This window comes from Dunckerocampus dactyliophorus, chromosome 19 (genome assembly GCF_027744805.1).
Source record: "Dunckerocampus dactyliophorus isolate RoL2022-P2 chromosome 19, RoL_Ddac_1.1, whole genome shotgun sequence".
Taxonomy (NCBI): domain Eukaryota; kingdom Metazoa; phylum Chordata; class Actinopteri; order Syngnathiformes; family Syngnathidae; genus Dunckerocampus; species Dunckerocampus dactyliophorus.
Genome location: NC_072837.1, coordinates 7652016 through 7671963, shown reverse-complemented (window position 1 = coordinate 7671963; position 19948 = coordinate 7652016). Strand labels below are relative to the sequence as shown.

The 19948-nt window shown below is 40.6% G+C and overlaps 1 protein-coding gene across 4 annotated transcripts in view; it reads left to right on the top strand.

Annotated features, from left to right (window-relative positions):
* fut8b (fucosyltransferase 8b (alpha (1,6) fucosyltransferase)) overlaps positions 1-19948 on the top strand; it is a 126595-nt gene that overhangs the window by 82371 nt on the left and 24276 nt on the right. For all 4 annotated transcript variants that reach the window (XM_054761965.1, XM_054761968.1, XM_054761966.1 and 1 more), the window contains 3 exons: positions 1228-1390; positions 10180-10294; positions 19675-19912. In XM_054761965.1, the coding sequence (XP_054617940.1) occupies positions 1228-1390; positions 10180-10294; positions 19675-19912 (516 nt within the window). The remainder of the gene's footprint in view (positions 1-1227; positions 1391-10179; positions 10295-19674; positions 19913-19948) is intronic.

Here is a 19948-nt window from a genome sequence, read left to right as displayed (position 1 = left end):
TCTGCAGTAATTTTTGCAAGTATAATGTCAAAATATTAAGAGAAAGAAGTTGTAATCTAATGAGAAATCTATTTTTTTTATGTAAATAAAAATGTAACTTAAGTAGGATTAGTAGTTGAAATATTTAAGAAAGACAGTTTTTTTCTTAAGTAAGTTGTAATATTATGAAAAACAAAAAAAACAACAAATCAAATTATGATTCTTGATGGCAAATAAAAAACATTAAAAAGCGAAACAACTCTCGCATGCATTTGCTTGACTTGACTTGACTCATTTTGGAGTGATCAGCTTTGGAGGTTCTCCTGTGGACAAGCTGCGTATGATGCTAAAGCAGTCAGGAGCTGTCAGAATCTTGAGTGAAGCTAACCATTTAGCCAGCACAGAATGGGCCAGGTTATGTGTGTATTTACCTCTCTAAGCAGTGGTCAGGAAGTGCAAAGAAAGCTGTCAGGTGAGTGTGGGAAGGTGTGAATAAAGTGGAAGCAGTGTGATCGCCCCAATGGCAGAATACGAGTGAAATACAAGAATGGAGACAGACAGAGAGAAAATAAAGAGGGACATGTGAGCGTGAAGGGCAACACAGGGTCAGCCTTTCCATCTTGCCGCAGGGGGAGATGACGCTAAAAATACCCTCTAGCTTTTTTCCACCGAGGGAGGGAATGAGAGAAAAGAGAATGCCAGATAGCAATGTATAAAAAAAAAAAAAAAAAGACAGGTTTTCTCTCTCCGCAGCCTTCTTCTAGGCTGTCCTTCCTTTTTCTCACGTTTTGTTTTTCACTATGCAGAAACCAGAGCAGGCAGCTACGTTGTCCATGTGGGTTATTCCACATTGTTTGGCCGAGGTGAGGTATAATGTTCCTTCCTGTTGGTAGACTGTGTGACAAAAACACGAGCGCGAGTGAGCGCTATCAGGCACAAAAACAGTGATCAAGGGCTTCTTAATGAGGTCAAAGCAGAACCCAGGGACACTGAATGCAAGTGGAAAACTTTAATAGTTCTTCGCTGAAACCTACTTTGCGCCATTAGCCTGTTAAGGCTCACATAATGTATTGTGGAAACCCTGTGGCATTATTTTCCAATTTATTTCAACTCAGTTCCTGTTGTAAGTACTTTGAAGTCATTTTTTCCATTTGTATTTTTTTTCAAACCTGTGCTTCAAATGTTCCACCAGGGGGTCATCTTGTTATGTTTTTTGTTTTCAGCTTGTTTTGCCTCCCCCCCATGCAGGCCCCGGACCCACGCAGGAGGAGCTGCGGAGGAGGGTGGATAATGGTGTCAAGGAGTTTTGGTACTTTGTTCGCAGCGAGGTGAAGAAACTGGCCAACGTTGACGTCAACGAGCGACAGAAATATGCTGACACACTCCTGACGGATTTGGGAAACCAGGAAAGGTGAGCATGCCGTTTGTTGGGTACATTTTTGGTAGTGTTAAATTTGTTCATTTCATTTAATATATTTAGCCTTGGGCCGCACGGTGGTCTGCTGGTTAGCATGTGGTTAGCCAACATGGTTAGCATGTTGGCCACACAGTCACAGTCTGGAGATCGGGAAGACCTGGGTTCGATTCTCCCTTGGGCATCTCTGTGTGGAGTTTGCATGTTCTCCCCGTGCGTGCGTGGGTTTTCTCCAGGTACTCCGGTTTCCTCCCACATTCCAAAAACATGCATGCATTGGAGACTCTAAATTGTCCATAGGTATGAATGTGAGTGTGAATGGTTGTTTGTCTATATGTGCCCTACGGTTGGCTGGCGACCAGTCCAGGGTGTACCCCGCCTGTCGCCCGAAGTCAGCTGGGATCATACCCCTGCGACCCTAATGAGGAGAAGCAGGATAGAAAATGGATGGATATTTAGCCTTGTTTTTTTAATTCTTATTTTTATATTTATTTCTGTTTTGTATTTGTTTCAAATTAGCAACATGAAAATGTTTAATTTAAAATCAAATATTTTATTTTATATTTTATTTTATTCCAGTTGTTCTCTCAGCTATTACTGAACTGACAGAAACAAAGGTAACATGTTTACATTCAAATACACAAGCTAACTGTAGCAAATTTAAAAAAACTGCAGTCTGCTAATTTTGCTGGCAAATGAAGTGACAGTATGTAACAAATTATGTGCAAATTGACACGCTAACCTCACCATCTCGTGGAACCTCACTCCATTCACTTTTCATAAATCTGTGTTGTAATTATAAAGCCTCGGGCTTCAATAATAATTTAAACAACAGAAAGTATTGATATTTACAACAAACTGCATTTTTTTTTTTGCACGATAATTATCGAGCCGATGTGATCAATTACGGGAGCACGGTCGCCTAGTGGTTAGTTTGTGGGCCACATAGTCAGGAGATCTGGAAGATCTGCGACCCTAGTAAGGACAAACGGCATAGAAAATGAATGAATATGAGAATTACACACTGATAAAATAGCTCAAATAACCAAAAAAAAAAACCTCGAATGAGGAGAGATTATCCATCCTGTGCTGTTGGTGGAATGGGCTGAGCAAATCAAGCGCTCCTTTTCTGTGACGTGCTGCAAACTGTCATAACTTCCCCTGAGCTCACTTGTAAACAAACATGGCATCGATCATTTGGGACTTGTCACTGTTTCAGAGGAAGACATTTCGCCAAATGCAGTCATTAGTCGATGAGGGGAAAAAACGTCGAGCTTCAGCATATCAAACCTTATTAGCTACCTGAAGCGCCAGCATTGCTACCACGCCCGGGCCCGAGGCTTGTTTCTGTCGCCGCGGCGTTTGAAAAGTGCCAGGGATGACCCTAGTCAACCTCCTGGAGCCTTCTGAACTGTTTTTTTAATGTTTTGTTAATAGTAGTGATGTCAATAATAGTAATATTACAATTTATTTATCAAGCGCTTTTCCAGAACACAAGACACTTTACAAGGTAAAAACTACCTAGTACGTGTGTACAAAAATAGCAAAATAACATTTTAAAAGTTAACCATAAATCATAGAATTCAGAACAAAGGCAGTTAAAAAGTGCATACAAAATGCAAGATTAAAAGATTGTAATGTAATGTAATACTAAATATGTAAGTGTTAAAAGCAGTGCGGTATTTTTAAGCTAGTTTTGAAGTTGGTAAAGTCAGAAGTGTCACGGTGGTAGAAGTGACTTCCGAAGGTAGCGGGCGGCAACAGAGAAGGCTCTGCCCCCCTAGGTTCGGCGCTTGGTCCTAGGGATGATGGGAGTTAGGGATGATACTTGGTTAGGACAAATCAACAGCTACAGTTCGTCAAATCCACTTTGTCTGAATCGTTCTTATTAAAAAATAATAGATATAAATAAGTTATTGGTATTGGTCTTGAGAAGCAGGAAGTTCTCGGTATCGGCTTGAATAAAATATATGTTGTGCATCCCTTTTCAAAACCTTCTTTGGTCCCAAAGGTTTGACTTTTAACGCATCCTTTTTAGGCAGGAAACTAATTTGGCCTGAATTAATTGCACCTTCTGCTAATTGTTTCCATTTAGGCAATTACGTTATGACTCAGTTACACTTTATAGCATTAATGAACATTTTAAAATGTCGGTCAGTTGTTAAATATGTTTTACCGTATTACCCAGAATAATACAGCTCTTTTAATAAACATAGAATATGAGGGTATATTATTGAATATGATTAGTGTAAGGCAGGGGTCGGGAACCTTTTTGGCTAAGAGAGCCATAAAAGCCACATATTTTAAAATGGATTTCTTTGAGAGCCATATAATATTTTTTAACATTGAATACAAGTAAATGTGGGCATTTTTAAGGAGGACCTCTAAAGTTATTCTTTTTATTAACATTGTTACACTGAAGCTATCCAATAATAAATAAATTACTTCTTACCATTAATGCGACTTCTGGTGCTGCGTGCTTTTGCACCGTACTCCGTATCTTTTTCTTTTTCCAGAATTAGCAATCTGACTATTTGATTTAAGGAAGGGAAGTTCATGCGAATAGGCTACCGCGAATAGGCTACCGCATTATCCAGTGATAATCGAATTTTGGTGTTTGACCCAGAAAATATTGGAAGGACAGCTGGCACTGGCTCTGGCCACCCGCATTGTGGTAGAAAATGGATGGATGGACTAAAATGCATAACAAAGTTTTATATTTTGAGTGTTATTTTTAACACTGTGATTTCTGTAATGTACATTAAAAGGTCAGTGAACAAAAAAACAAAAATACATTTTTATCGTGTTAAGACATGTTTGAGAGCCAGATGCAGGCATCAAAAGAGCCACATCTGGCTCCCGAGCCATAGGTTCCCTACCCCTGGTGTAAGGAATCCTGTTGGCAGGGGATATGTTTGGTGTTTGTGTGGTGTTTGTGATGTTACACGTCAGTACACGTATATTTAATCTTTCCTCATTTTACATTCATGCATTCAGTGCTGATAAGACATCAATGTCCTCTTAATGTAATGCACTACGCCCTCAAAATAAACACAATCCTTTTTTCACAGCACCAATTGAACAGAATCCATAACCTATGGCTGACATTTAAATAGCACAAAGCAAGGCAAGTTTATTTCCAGAGCACACTTCACACACACAAGGTAATTGAAAGTGCTTTACAGAAAAGAAAGGTAAAATCGCTTCATAAAATCATTCCATAAAACATAAAAACACTCTAAAATCATTCCATAAAACAAAAAAAGTGAAAATGAATTCAGAATTGTCACACATCTTCTGGAAGACTGTTCCAGTTTTTGGCAGCCTAAAACTGAAATGCAGCCTCACCGTGTTTAGTCCTGACTAGTTTAGACTCAGATCTGTTTTAAAGTCTATTCTCTGAGCAACAGGAAGCCAGTGCAGAGACCTGAGTACTAGACTAATATAGTCATATTTCCTGGTTCTAGTCAGGACTCGAGCAGCAGCATTGTGGATGTACTGCAGCTGTTTTACTGCTTGTTTAGTGAGGCCGGTGCGAAGGACGTTACAGTCGTCTAGCCTGCTCGAGACAAAGGCATGGCTTAGTCTCTGTAAATCTGGCCAAGACATATTCCCTTGATTTTGGTCATGTTTTTAGGTGGTAAATAGCTGATGATGTTATTGATTTAATGTGGCTGTTAAAGTTGAGATCTGTGTCCATTATTACCCCTAGATTTCTAACTTGATTCCGTTTTAGAGAAAGACTGTCAAGGTGACTGAGAACACTTTGTTTCTGTGGGCCAAAGACAATGATTTCAGTTTTGTCTGAGTTTAGTTGGAGAAAGTTGTTTTGCGCCCACACACTGGTCTGTTTGATGCAGATAAGATGCAGTCAAGTGTTTGTGTTTCTAAATCATCTTCAGTGGAAACGTCATGACACAGCAAGCTTCTCCCGCCACTGCCCCTCTTGTTGACAGTTCAAGCGGATGATCGTGGCGAAACACGTACATTCATTTCTCTCGTGTACCTTTTATCCAGATCTAACCCGTCAATAACCAACATTCAAAACACGGCAGGAGAAATAAGATGTAATGATATGGAATGCTGTAACATGACGTTTGCTTTTAATATAATATGCGTTCATGACCAAAACTAGTCCACGCAAGGATGTGCATAATCCATCTTTCTTTTTATAGATGCTTCATGCGTTTGCTTGAAAGTCACACTTTTCCCTCGCGCAAATTAATGAACTGGAGAAGTGCAATTTGCCGTCTTGCACTCTGCGGGTGGCAAATTGCAAATTGATCTGTAAGAGTTCTGTTCATATTCACCACACCGTGAATGTATATGCACATTTTAATGAATCTAGGCCGAGTATGCATTCGATTGGCATCCTCCTCCACAAAGAGGCTGGAACCCGGACAAATGAAAGTGGACTTTGAGTGGTTGCTAAGAAACTAAAGTCAAAGGTCACAGACTCACCCTGTCTGGACGGCAGCTTTCCACTCAGCTCGGTGTAACCGAGCCAAGTGATTCATTGTAATCCTGCTGAAGTGGCTTATAGAGACAATTGTCTTAGTCATCATAGCCTAAGCAGCTTTTCAAAGACTGATTCCTCACCCCAACACACAGACTCGCATGTACGCACACAAATGAAGGATACACCCGCATACACTCGCTTCCTGAGCTTATTCTGTGCGAGTGCTCCAGGCAAAGGCTAAGGCAGCTACAGAAATAAACACTCCTGTTTTAAATGTCTGGTTAAAAATCCACATCTACATAACAGTGTCTATGATACACTCCCAATCAAAATGTTAAGACCAGTTGAAAAATTGCAAGAATTTACATCTACTGGTCATCAGCTGATCAAATGTTTAAGAACCATAGCTAAAAAAAACCCCCAGAAAACTGTGATTAACAAAAAAATGTTGTTAATCACTTAAATAATTCTAATGCCATTGTCAGAGGCTAGTGGGAATGTTGATCCAGGTGGCGAAGATGACTTCACGGAGGGCATCCACTGCCTGGAACTGATGTCTATTTTTGTAAACTTCCCTTGCCATCCATCCCTAAATGTTCTCAGTTGGATTTAGATCACAAGCTGGATGCTCCCAAAAGAGTGAGCTTATTCTTCAAGTCCTCGGTCAGGCAGGCATTGTGAACTGCAGCGTTGTAGAAAAACGCAGTGATTACCACACAGACGAGGGCTTTCAGTCATGAGGGATGCCCCCTGCAACATCTCCACATAGCCAATTGCCGTTTGACGCCCCTGCACAACCCGAAGCTTCATTGTTCCATTGAAGGGGAAAAAAACACCCTGATCATGATGGCGCCCCCTCCACTGTGCCATGTGGAAAACATCTCAAGTGGGATCTCCTTGTCATGCAAGTAATGTTGGCAGCCATCAGGACCGTCAAGGTTAACATTTTTCAAGACAATTTTTCCGATTATTCAATTATTCGGTTCCACAAACCCAAAAATAAAAAAAATTAAAAAATATATATATATATATAATGTTTTATAGATTATAATTATAAGTTTACAAGCAGAAAACAATGTGAAATGATTATAAATAACGGATGGATGGAAGTTACTCTTGATGCGGCCTTCCAATACTACTGGAGAGGTCAAATTCAATAGTGGTTCTCACCTTGTTTATCGAATTGCTGGAACTTTCTTTGGACCCATGCCTGGTTGTTTAGCTCGATTTCACAGAATGATACGTGACAGGTCAATCAGAGCAGTTTGTTACTGCGTTGTACGAGTGTCAAGCGAGTGTGCAAAATTTTGGCAAACATTTTTGACGAAAATGTCGTCATATGAAAACGGATGCATAAAAAAACGCCGTTTGACTGTATTTACATAGCTAGCTAGCCAGACTAGGGTTTACTCTTTCAAACTGTATGGTGGCAGTTTAAACTGAACTGTATTTACTGGTAGAAATCTGCTTTAATGTTGCATGCGAAGCAAGGCAAGTATATTTTTTTGTATTCACCGTCACTGTGTCCTTGAGATGCACACTTTGAGTTTTGTCTTTCTTACCTACCAACTGCCCAACCCCATCTGGCAGGGTTGTCGTCAAAATAAACCTGAAACCTTGTAGTTATTCTTCAAATAATGGGTCAGTGCTTTGCCTTTCAACTCAACAGCTACATCAGAAGCACCAGCAAATCCCCCAAAGCTTCAGACATTTACACAGCCTCGCTCAGGTGCATATGCATGAAGCATGCAGTAGTGGTACAGCCTCATTTCATACTCAGGTTCTCATGTGCGCATATGCATTGGCCCTATGCCGGCGTCAAAACCATTTTGTTGATTGATGATTGTCACCTTTTGTAGCCAGTAAGGTTTGCTTTGCCTTTCCGCCGAGGATTGCTGATGGCTCCCTTGTGCACACTCCTGGAAGGAATTTGACATCCATTCACGGTCCATGGTTCCAAATTGTAATTGGGACAAAGTCTTGGTTGCAGAAAAATGCAATATCCAGAGTGCTACAGTGTTAAAATAGGACATGGTACTGCTTTGTGTGTGTGCACGTCTTCGGATGAGCTACCAAATATCTGAATAAGAGCTCTCAGACACACAGGATTTGACTGATTTGGGTCAAAGAAGTGAGTAATAAATTAAGCTTGCATAACTGTGTGTTTGAGAGAAAGTGTGTGTGATGTGTTTGCATTTGCCCTTAGCGGAATACATCAGAGCTCTTGCTCTCGGGCAAGTTCGTAAGAGGATGGCCAGGATATTTGGCAGCACGTGACATCTACACACATTTTCTGTCAGGGCCTTGTAGATAGGATGTATCCCAGAAAGAGCTGAACAACCACAAAGATATTTTGTCATTCTTGCAAGATCGAGATAAAACATGTCAAGCCTTTGCAATCTTACCCATCTTCACAATACACGTGTAGTTATGTCCATAGCCCTCCAGAGGACTGCAATAAACCCTTGTTCCAACGTCTACCTGCCGGGGTTCAAAGACGGGAATAACACATTCAGGGGCTTATTTCATGTTGCTTTAATCTGTGTGCTGTTTGGCAACTTCTGCATGTCTGCTCTGATTTGAAATCAGGAAAGATGAAAAAGGGCCCGGAATAAGATCAAAGACACTCCCAGTCGCATCTTGTGCAAATATTCACATTGCCAAGATCACAAGGTGATAACTTGGCCACATGTGCACACAGGGCCTGGCAATGTGGATGAACTCCGTTCCATTTTTAGGTGTACGCACACGACACGTTCTCGGAAACTGCAGAGCTCTTTATAAGGATCTTCTATTCTATCTATAATTTCAAATTGTTAGTTGGCGGTGAAATGGAAATTCCATGGTGGTAATTATTACATTATTGAGGTACAGTGTAGTGTAAATGCATCCTGTACAAATACTTGCAGTGGAAGTTATTAGGGGTGCAACGATACACAACATTCACGGTTCGGTTCGATATGTTCGTGTTACGGTTCGCTACTCTTTCGATACAAAAAATAAATTACCTTGTCTTTTTATATTGAAATTTTATTAAAATTGCCAACATTTTCTAATTTTTCAGCATTTAACATTTTCAGCATGGTATGAATGTGGGAGGCGGAGCTCAGTGGCTCTGTGCTTGACAATGCAACCTAAGCCAGAGCAGTCGATTGCAGATACACTGAGCATTCAGCATAGAGCGCCGTCAGAAGTTGATGAAATAAATCTAAAACTGCGTATTGTTCGATACAGGGGTCACAGTTCGGTACGCATGTGTATTGAACGGTTCGATACAGATACACCCTCAATCGAAGTTATTGATTTGCTGTTTGCAAAATACGCACACAATTTCTGCAAAACAAATAATAACAATATAATAATATAATAATAATAATCTTGACCGCTTCGAGGAACTTGCAAATCAGCAAGGCTGTAGTTATGGAAAACGAAAAATTCTTGTGGTGTCCAACCATCACAAATGTTATCACTAACTTATCACTGACCATAACTCTAAATGTTCACTTGCTTGTCAGGTTTTTAGTCAGCGGGCTTGGGGAAGGTGTCGTATGCAACTTTTGGTACGCATTCAAAATTGTCACAAAAGAAAAAGAAAGCAACAATGCACTGTGAAAGGGCACACAAATACAGAGAGAACGCACCCTTTTTGTTATTTTCAACGCATGGGAATGAATTGCCACATCTGCCGGCAGTTTGTGAAATCATTGCTGGTTCGCACACTACGTCACATCCGGGTGCAGTTGTCACAGGCGCAAGCAGATGCGAGTCGTACGAGTGTATTCGTAGCTAGACGTCAAGTGAGGTAAGGGTGAAAATGTCGCATACATGCGCTGTTGTCACGTGGAAATCATTCAAATAGGGATTTTAGAACAAAAATACTTCTGCAATATTCCATCATAAAGGGAAACAAATAACCAAAAAAGCACTATTTACACCTGTTAAATTCATCATTATGTCTTCATGTCTTTATACAACACACCATCCATACTCACACATTTGGAGCAAATAAGTTCAACAGCATGCACCATCATTTGCATTAGGTTGTCCAACATACAAGGATACTGAGTTTGTATGTGGCCATATTCAACTCAGTTGATGCCCAACCCAAGACCTACTTTACAGTTCCCACATAACCTTGCTCATAAAAACATTAGATAAATCAAATTCTCCGGTTGACCGAATGCTTAACATGTGGATGATGGATTATGCCCATCCCTAAAATAAATATTTACACGGTATAGTACAGCCTATTTAAGTTACCTGTATGTCAACAACCACATAATAAAACAGGTTTCTTGCAAAGATTAACAACTCTTTGTGTTTGCAGATCCATCATGACGGACTTGTACTACCTCAGCCAGGCGGATGGAGTGGGCGAGTGGCGAGTGAAGGAGGCCAAAGACCTGTCGGATCTGGTCCAGAACAGAATCACCTACCTACAGGTACTTAGAGACAGTGCTCTTTCCTGCCACCTCTCTGTCTATCCATCTCTCTATCTCGCTTATATTCAGGGACGCCCATGTGAGTGTTTCACGTTTGCATACACTTGCCTCAGCCCTTATATCCTTTTGTCACCATCTTTCATACGCTTGCCCGCTTGTCTCATTTGCACTATCGATAATTGTTTGCATCGCTTTCCTACAAGGAGCATGTGAGAGGTGCGATAACAGCCTGCACTCTCACAAGTGGGGATGTTGTTGCTTGTCAGCACGTTATCAAAACATGTGGTAAAAATAGATGTACACAAAAGAAGCATTAAATGACAGCTAAGCACACGGAAATATGCACAAAAATATACAGTATGATTATTTTGCAATGTGTGTATTCTGGGAGTGGAGTACTGCATGACACAGTATTTGGTTGACTTATTTAGCTTCATGAGGCAAAATAATAAAGTTACGCAATCAAAACGTACTGTTCAAAATAATTTAAAAAATGCTACAGACCTTTTGTTAGATCTCTAATATTAGATTATGCATATGGACCCAGTTATGTGGCTCTACATAGGCTGTGCATTAGGCGGAGGTGGCCCACCAGAATCTTTAGATTGTCCTGTTCTTTCTGCTACTTATTTTATATTTAATACACACTACTTATTCAATCACAAACATGATATATAAAGAACTAGTGCTGTCTGCTTATGATCTGTGTAATTGACTAAATTAATCTTTTTTTTTTAATCTCACCTAAAAATTGCTCAAATAGCCCTAAATATGTTTCACACACGTATTAAATGCATTTAAAGTACAAAATGTACAGGTACTCACTAGGGATGCTCCGATCAATTGGCAACTCATCAGTATTTCCGTGGAAAAGCATATGATCGGCATATGCCGATAAATGCCTTTCAATGCCCATCACCTGTGGCTCGTACTATTGCAGCATGCAGCCTGTAATAATATAGATATTAAATATAGAATGTAAAATATTGATCCATCAAACAAAAACATGTTCATTCAGCAAGTCTTTTTTTTGGTCTGTGACTAAACAATACATACATTTGACATGTTATTCTGTTCACTTTGTTTTTGCCATTGCCTTGCAGCATTCTGGGGCATATGATGTGCTCCTTTAACTGTAGAATGGAATCGAATCGAATCGTTTGTACTCTGCATCGAATTGTATTGAATCGTTATGTTTTGAAAATGTAGCGTTTTTGAAGCGTCTATCACGAAGAGGTTTACGTCGCCAGTACTCTTGTCAATTTCACGGGCGATGTATGTTTGTTTGAAAAAGTAAGTCAAATGAATAAAGTGCGAAATCTCAACGCTTGTTGAACATAAAACATATAAATGATGGGCTTTCTACTGTAACAGTGGTCCATGTATGCTGTGCATTTTACCTTCATCTTTATTTATCAATTATTACAGACCTATGGTGAATGAGACGTGTTTCCTGTGGAAAAAACGGCCTATTTTTAGAGAGGAAAAAATGTTTTGATCATAAATCCACAAATGTGCTAAAATCATACATAACAATATCTGTTTATGGGAATAAGGAAAAACATTCACATGAAAACTTTAATATACACTTATCTGTAATAACAGTTCCACAACTGTGATGTGTCCAAATGAGAGAAAAAAAATAGTGTAGAAATATACAACACAAAAGATAGCAGCGTCTTTTCACATTCACAACATTCAGAAGATTTACTCACCTGATTTTGACCTCCTTGCATCAATCAATTTCCATGCATTAATCTGACATTAATGTTCATTTTCTGAAGTTGCTGATACTTGCTATATTGAAACAAAGTGAGTGACTTTTTGCTTGTCATGCATAAAAAAGGAGTTGCAAGTGTCATGGCAGCCAAATGTTAAAAGTACGACATAATAAAACATGTTTTCATTGGTTATTTAGATATATTGTATGGAGTGTAAACTGTAGGTAGAAGAGATCACATTAAACGTCCAAGTCATCAATATTAAGTTGTCCTATTGATATTTCACCGTGAGAGATAATGACGTACACAAGGACGCTCACCCCCAGTCGTCTTGACTCCCAATCCTCTGCTGTGGCGCCGCTGTGTTTGGGGTGTCACACTGAGCCCTGCAGCATTAATGAGCCGCCGTGTTTGATGAAGAGGACCTAGTCAGTCTGGCTGGGCGGAGACAGCCCCACTAACAGCTGCTGTCACCACTGCTGAGGGATCACACCGCTCCACCAGCTGCCGTCACTAATTCATCACACACACACACACACACACACACACACACATACACACACGGTCACGCAAAGATAGATTCACACACACCTGTGCAGGCCTTTTTGTGCACATGTGCACAAAAACATGCCACATGTGTGTCTCTGGTTTAAACTGACACACATGCTAACCTACACGCATCCATACGTACACACACAAGCGCACACACACACACACACACACACACTGCCACCCACAGTGTTCGTTCCCATTAATTCCTGATTTAACTAATTCCATGTCTGTCTGCTTCATCTGTCCACCCGTACAGTGAACACGGCAACTCCTTTAGAGAGTCTTCCGTCAGACAAGCTTTTCTGCCAGTTTTGCATTTTGATGTGCAGCTGGGTGAAAGGACAGTTTTACTTCACTCCGGCGTTAAAGCTTTAAGTGTAAGCGCCAAGCTAATACTCTCATTCAGAGATCACAGCTTCTTCTTAAAAAGAACACCTTTGCTTTGGCTCGTTGGTAACTTTACAAACGGATAAGTGCTGAAGACTTAAACTAATGCTGGGTGAAATGTATTTAGCATATTATGAAGAAATGGAAACGCATTGGAATGGGATGAAGCATTCATGGTCCCGCAAATTTTCTGTTTTTTGTTGAAATTAAAAAAAAAAAAGTCAGGTTTTTTTTTCCCATCAAGCAATGAGATTTTGCACTTTTGGCGGTCCATGAATTCACCATAGATGTGTGCTAAGACGTAGAATTTGGCTACGGAAGCACCAGCTTCAACAGTCGTCAGTCATCTCGCATTATCATCCATTCGTACCTATACATTTTATACTTTAAATGTGTTTAATAAGTGAGCGAACAATGGCAATTGAAGAGAGACGGACAGGGTTCTGGAGTTGCATCAATCTAATAATTACACCAGTTACTTTTATTGCAAATGTTCATCCGGAATCCAAGGATAATGTCGACATCAAGCTATTAGGAGGGTTTGGAAGAGGGGAGCGAGCCATGTGTCAAAAATAGAGATTGTTGTGGGTTGTATCCCCCACACAAAGCAGGGATCTACTGTATATATTGCTATATATATCTACTGTTTTATTTTGCAGAGCAAAATAAAACACTCTTCTTCCCCCACATATACAGTAACCACTATGCAACACTTTTTTGCAACACTTTGTTTAAAAAAGCCTAAAACGTAACATCCGTCACCTTGGTCGCTCAAACAAGGCACAGTAAGTCCATCCTAGAAGTGCCCGGTTTAAGAAAGTGTGTCAAGTGAAGGTTAAACACATTTTAAGTATATGCTTAGGTGTCACAACGAGCAAGTTCATTTCACTGAGCACATTTTTAATAGACCACCACAACAAATAAACTCTGTGGGCATCACAATAAAGCCTGCTGCTGATCAGTGCAGTGTAGTCCGTCCAGAATGTATTGTACATCGATAATTGATATAATCTCATTTATTGGAGCGCTACAACCTTGTCAGATTTGACAAATTGAACAACAATCACTGTTCGATAGTGTTTTGCATTTTGGCTTAAATGATGTGCAGGACTGCTTGCTTTTAGACAGCCTTTTGCAGTTTTTCTTAGTTTTAATGTTTAAACACTTAATGCCTCCTGAGTTTTTCTGAAATTTTCTTGCAAAATAACTGCTGGCCGCCAGGCATTAGGAAATGATCACATATAAGTAGATTGTCACGCCAAAGACCTCCACCAAGGCTTAACTGTTAAAATTGAAGAATTGTGTTTTGTTAACTAGTACACTGTAGCTACTTTGCGGTTCATGGAGGGTGATAGGCTAGGGGATGGATTGTGATACAGGGGGGATAGACTGTTCCTTTGACGCCGCGGTGACTCAAACTGGTGACGCCATCACCTAATTTGCATAATTGGACATCATCATCAACGTGTATGTAGCTTTGCGTGGATTCCTCCTCCTTTCCTCGGGGATGAAACCCATCACAATGTGGCGGGTTACCAGGCAGTGTTCAGTATCAAACTTCGAAACTGGTGTATGAAATCATTGACCACTCCGGGGTTCTGGTTGGAGAACACAAAGGTGCGTTACTTTAGCGACTGTACATACATTCAATGTTGCCATCTGTCATGCATATAAATTCAATATGAATATAAATCATGACAGCAAATATACTTGCGTATATTAAGTGTCAATTAAACCGTAGTCTTAAATCAGCATGTGCAGGTTAGCCATAATGGCTCATTTGTTTAGCAGTCAGATGCTATTTACACAGCTGCTCTTCCAGCTAGAACGATATCAGAACATCAATAAAACACCAAACACACTTAGAAGAAGCCATTAATGCTACAAATATATCTCTTAAAGCGTTAGAAAACTCACATCGGCAATGATTTCTGCACCGATAGATCATAGAAAGCGGCTGAGAGAGAAGCAATACCGACTACAACACACACACACACACACACTCTCACACACACACATACAAACTGGAAGTGGAAGAGACACTTTCGAACTAAAAGGTTTAAAAAGAAGGGTCTCCGCATCAACATGCATGAACATGGAGAATTCTTAATACAGTAGGTAGCACCAAATCGAGCTGTGGCGGTCATTAATTAGTGGCGGACTGCCACAAGTAAATGAATGTATGGGAAACACTGCTTCATCCAGATTGTCACTAAAGTTACACGTATTCATCTTCAGCCCATATGCGACTCCTCGCCAACAAATTTTGCACAGTACTGTATCTTCTCACCAATTTCCATACAGAACAAGTTGTGATAGTAACTTAGTTAACTAGCTAGTATAACCGACAATTTCATACTCAAGGCTGTTCTTAAGCTTCACGCTTTATTCGGAAAACCCATGATGTAGAAGTCAGGCGTCCTCTTTTTAAGACAGAAACAAACTCCCCTGCCTGCTACGCGCCCACTACATCGTCTTTGTCTCTCATTTGCAGTTCAACCATCTCCTGCTACAAAGTGGTTTACATTAAGTGGATCACCCCGCAGCTGCCTCCATGTTTCACCACAGCATTTAAACAAGCTTTTTACCCGAGCGTGCACCGCGGTACGCGAAGGATGCTTTTGTAAATGCGGCAGCTGTTGTTCTTGAACCGCGAGCTTCTGCACTATTCTGTCAAGGTAGGCTTCACCAAGGGTAGGCTGGTGGCATCAATGCTATGCACATTGATCTCATGCACACATTGTTGCTCATACTCCAAGGTCGGTAGAGTATCGGAGAGCTAAAAGGCTTGGTAAAAGCCCCTTTGTGTGTGTGCTACTGTAGATTATTAGTATGCAAGTCCCCTACGTCCTCCCACTTTGCATTAATGCATCTGCCACATGATTAAAAGTCATCGCGCAGCTCACACCAACGTGTGGGCAGGCAGCTGTAACTCTTCTGGAGTTCAGCTCTTCAACTATATTGAAGGGAGTTTTACTTCTCCTGTCCCATTTTTCCTCTCCTTTCGTCATAGTCCCCCTCACACTTTCAACCTCCTCACTCACCCCCCTTTCTTCACCGTTAGTAAATGCCAGCGCAATACTATGAAGCATCCACAGCTGCAGCAATCCTTATGGGGAAAACACTCCCATCAGCCAGTAATTGCTCTTTAGCAAGCTGGTTGGCACGAGGATTGTCGAGTCGCAGGGACCGGCTGCTGAATTGATGCACAACCTCGCCATACTGCTGGGTCACTTTTTTCCCTGTTGCATTTTCATAAATACAAAAAGAGACTCGCTGTGTCAGGCCTTTTTATCATAAAGACCCAAATTCATGACACGGGGAAAGAAAGTTTTTTTTTCCTGAGATGGGGAATTTTGAGTGAGGGAAGGGAGGAAGTGGTATGAGGAAATGCGGTGATGGAAGAAGAAAAACATACAGTTGAAGAGAAAAATACAGTAGAACCCCTTATGTCTAACACTAGCCGTTCCAGGATGCTGGTCCCCCTCCAATTAGTGTGGATTTTGAAGCCACTTTTCCCAAAGAAAATAATGAAAATAGAATCTGAGGGTAGAACTGTTGCTATTGTAAAACCTTTATTAACTGTACAGGCACTTCATCTTAAAGGGGCTTCCAACTGTTCAGACTTTTGGATACTGTATGTTTAAAATGTTGTACTCTTGTTCTACGTCAGGGGTGGGCAAACTTTTTGACTGGCGGGCCGCAGTGGGTTCACAAAGTTGGCCAGGGGGCCAGAGTACATATTTGGTAGACGCACACTAGTTTCAGCTTATAATTCTTACAGACCAACACTTATTTGTCTTATTTTATCTGTAAAAGTGTCGTAGAATCATACAATTATATGCGCTTGTGTCCCTTTTTTCAGGAGCACTTTACAAATCAGATCACATCAAATAATGAAATTGAATTTTCAATTTTATTTATTATTTTAATTTTATTTATTTTTATTTTTTTTTACTGAATAAGACACCTGGAAGGATGTGTGATATACTATGCACTATGAACAATAAAACATTGACTGTTAAAGAGTAAGTGAACCTCCCTCTTTTTTTTTTTTTTTTCTTCCCAGACGGTGCGGTGGGTAGGTTCAAGTTGTGTGTCACATAATTGTTGACTTGTGTTTGTTTGGGTGAGGTAGTTGTATGGATGACTCCGTGAGAAATGCTACTTAAATCATCGAAAGGTTGTCTCTGATTGACTGCCTCTGACTACTTGCAAGTCATGTTGCCAGCTTGTATGTTAAAAGTTTAAATTAAATACAACTGGCGGGCCGGATTCGAACACTTGGCGGGCCGGATGTGGCCCCCGGACCTGTAGTTTGCCCACCCCTGTTCTTATGATGTGGAAGTGTCATATCATGGGGTTAGTGTGTATTTAAGTTATACGCGGTTTTATTCTTGTTAAAAACCGCATTTAGAAGGTTGTAAACAGGTGGTTGATCGAGGAAATTCACTTATCACGGTCGAGTCTGGAACCGATTAATCGCAATAAACAAGGGATCACTGTACAACAGGGGTCACCAACGTTTTTCCTCGTGAGAGCTACTTTTACAAAATGAAAATGGCCAAGAGCTACTCATTTTTGTAACATTTACTCTCAGAGCTTATTTTAAACCCAAACAAAGCGAATATGCTTGTTTTACCAGAACATGAACAGAATGCTGGTGTCCACAACTCACATTTTGTATTTCAGAATGCATTTCTTTCTACTGTTCTTTCATTCTTAACTGAAAACCTGAATGAAAAGCAGGCTTGCGGGGGCACCTCATGTGGGCGTGGGGGGCTACCTGGTGCCCGCGGGAACCACGTTGGTGACCCCTGCTGTACAAGGCATTCAGAAGACCAACTGTAAACATGCATTCAATGACAAAAGCCTGGGTACGCGTATCTAACGAAGCATCATCTTCATCAAACAAGTTGCAGTATTTTCACAGTGCATTGGTTGTTTGTAAGAAGTGTGTGTGTGTAATTACAGTATAATGTACAAGTACATAAATATCATCGCTATGTAAGCGTGTAGTAAGCTTTACAAGCCCAAAGTCACTTATACTTGTAATAACCAGACCTGGCAACACTGATGCATGTGTGAGTGAGTCTATATTATGTGATATTTATGTCTTACATGTCGTTTTTTCTCTTATGTCTACTATTTTGGGTAAAACAATTGTACAGGTGACTATAGGGGTGTTATGTCATGTCTAGAGGGCTTTAATAATGTTTAAAGCCATATGTAGAAAATCGTAAACAGATTTTCTACACTCCAACTACAAACACACTTGATTTACAAATAAGGAATCCGACTTTGCAGAAATTTGCTTCCGCCAAGTCAGGTGTGGAACCAATTAATTGGGATAAGCATGAGATGATGTATTTTAAAAGAAACATACAATACAGCCCCACTGGGATCAGATCATTTTAAAAGCCCCTAAAATGAGCAGGACTCCTTTAAGGAACATTTTAACATTTTTAACCACAACCGACGGCCTCACAGGCAGGCTGCAGCCTTTATCATTCCGTAACTGATCATAACTTTGATTAGTATGGACGCATTACACACTTAACGTTGCCTCATGATCACCCCGCCTCACTCAAATCAATAGACAACATTTCAACCCCTCAGCGGTGGCGCAACAGCCAATTAACATTTGTGCACAAGAATGTACCAGCCCCTCTTTAACGTACATAGCTCGGGTCAATTGCATCCACGCTTAACCAGAGTAATAATCATACCTCAATTATAACATCATTTTTTTACATTACAAATGATTTTGTATGTGAAAAAATAAGCAAAGCACTATTAATAGCAAAACTGCATCGTAATAAACAACTCTTTTACTTAGCTTCTGTTCATGGTGGGTAGTAGCCCACTGCTACAGTATACATATCATCTTCTTTTGTCACATTCTTTTTCTTGGTTGCGGCTGCACAAAAAAGCCACAACGAGACAATGAAAAAGGCGGAAAAAGATGTACCTCTTGTGAGGTCTGCGACTTTAGAGGGCTAAATGGCCTTGCACTTGTAAAGCACTTTTCTACCTTCAAGGCACTTACATCTCTTTTGCACCATCTCCTCATTCACACACTGATGATGCAGCACCGGGGTTCCGTATCTTCTTCAAGGGCACTTTTACACAGGAGATAAAACCCACACGCTCCGGGTTGGGCACAACCTCGCTACCACCTAGGCCAGAGGCATGTGAGATGCCAAAATCAGTTGAAGAGAAAAATATCCATAGTTACAGCAACATGACTTGGAATGCATCACACTGTTTTCCTTTCAGCCACCAATTAATACATACTTATGAGTATTTATGGAAGCAGACCTGTGTGTGTTAATTGGCCGAGACAAAAAAAAACCCTGCACTCTTGTCCATTGTAATGACAGAGTGGAACAGTGCTGCTCATTGGTGCTGCTAATGATGTTTCAACAGCAACAGAGATCAATGGCATGGAGGGAAAATATAATTGTCTTTTGCTGCCCAGTCAAAATAATAAATCAAAGTAATTTGATTTACTCCTCAGGCAATAAATACCAGAAGATTATTGCATAGAACTAGGACCAGAGGAGGGTTGTGTAATATGAAGTAAGGGGTACAGAGCGAAGAGAGCAAACAATAGCAGTCATAATGTGTTATTACAAGACAGGGAACAGGGAGTTTTGGAGATACAAGATGAAGGTCAAGCAATAAAATGTATTGAAAACATTCTGTTTCTCCTTCTAGAACCCCCCGGACTGCAGTAAGGCGAGGAAGCTGGTGTGCAACATCAATAAGGGCTGTGGGTACGGCTGCCAGCTCCATCACGTCGTCTACTGCTTCATGATTGCGTACGGCACCCAACGTACGCTCATTCTGGAGTCCCATAACTGGCGCTACGCCCCTAGCGGCTGGGAGAGCGTCTTCCTTCCTGTCAGTAACAGCTGCACTGACCGCTCTGGTGCCACCACTGGACACTGGTCAGGTAAGTACAGCGACGGCGACACAAAAAAAGTGGAAT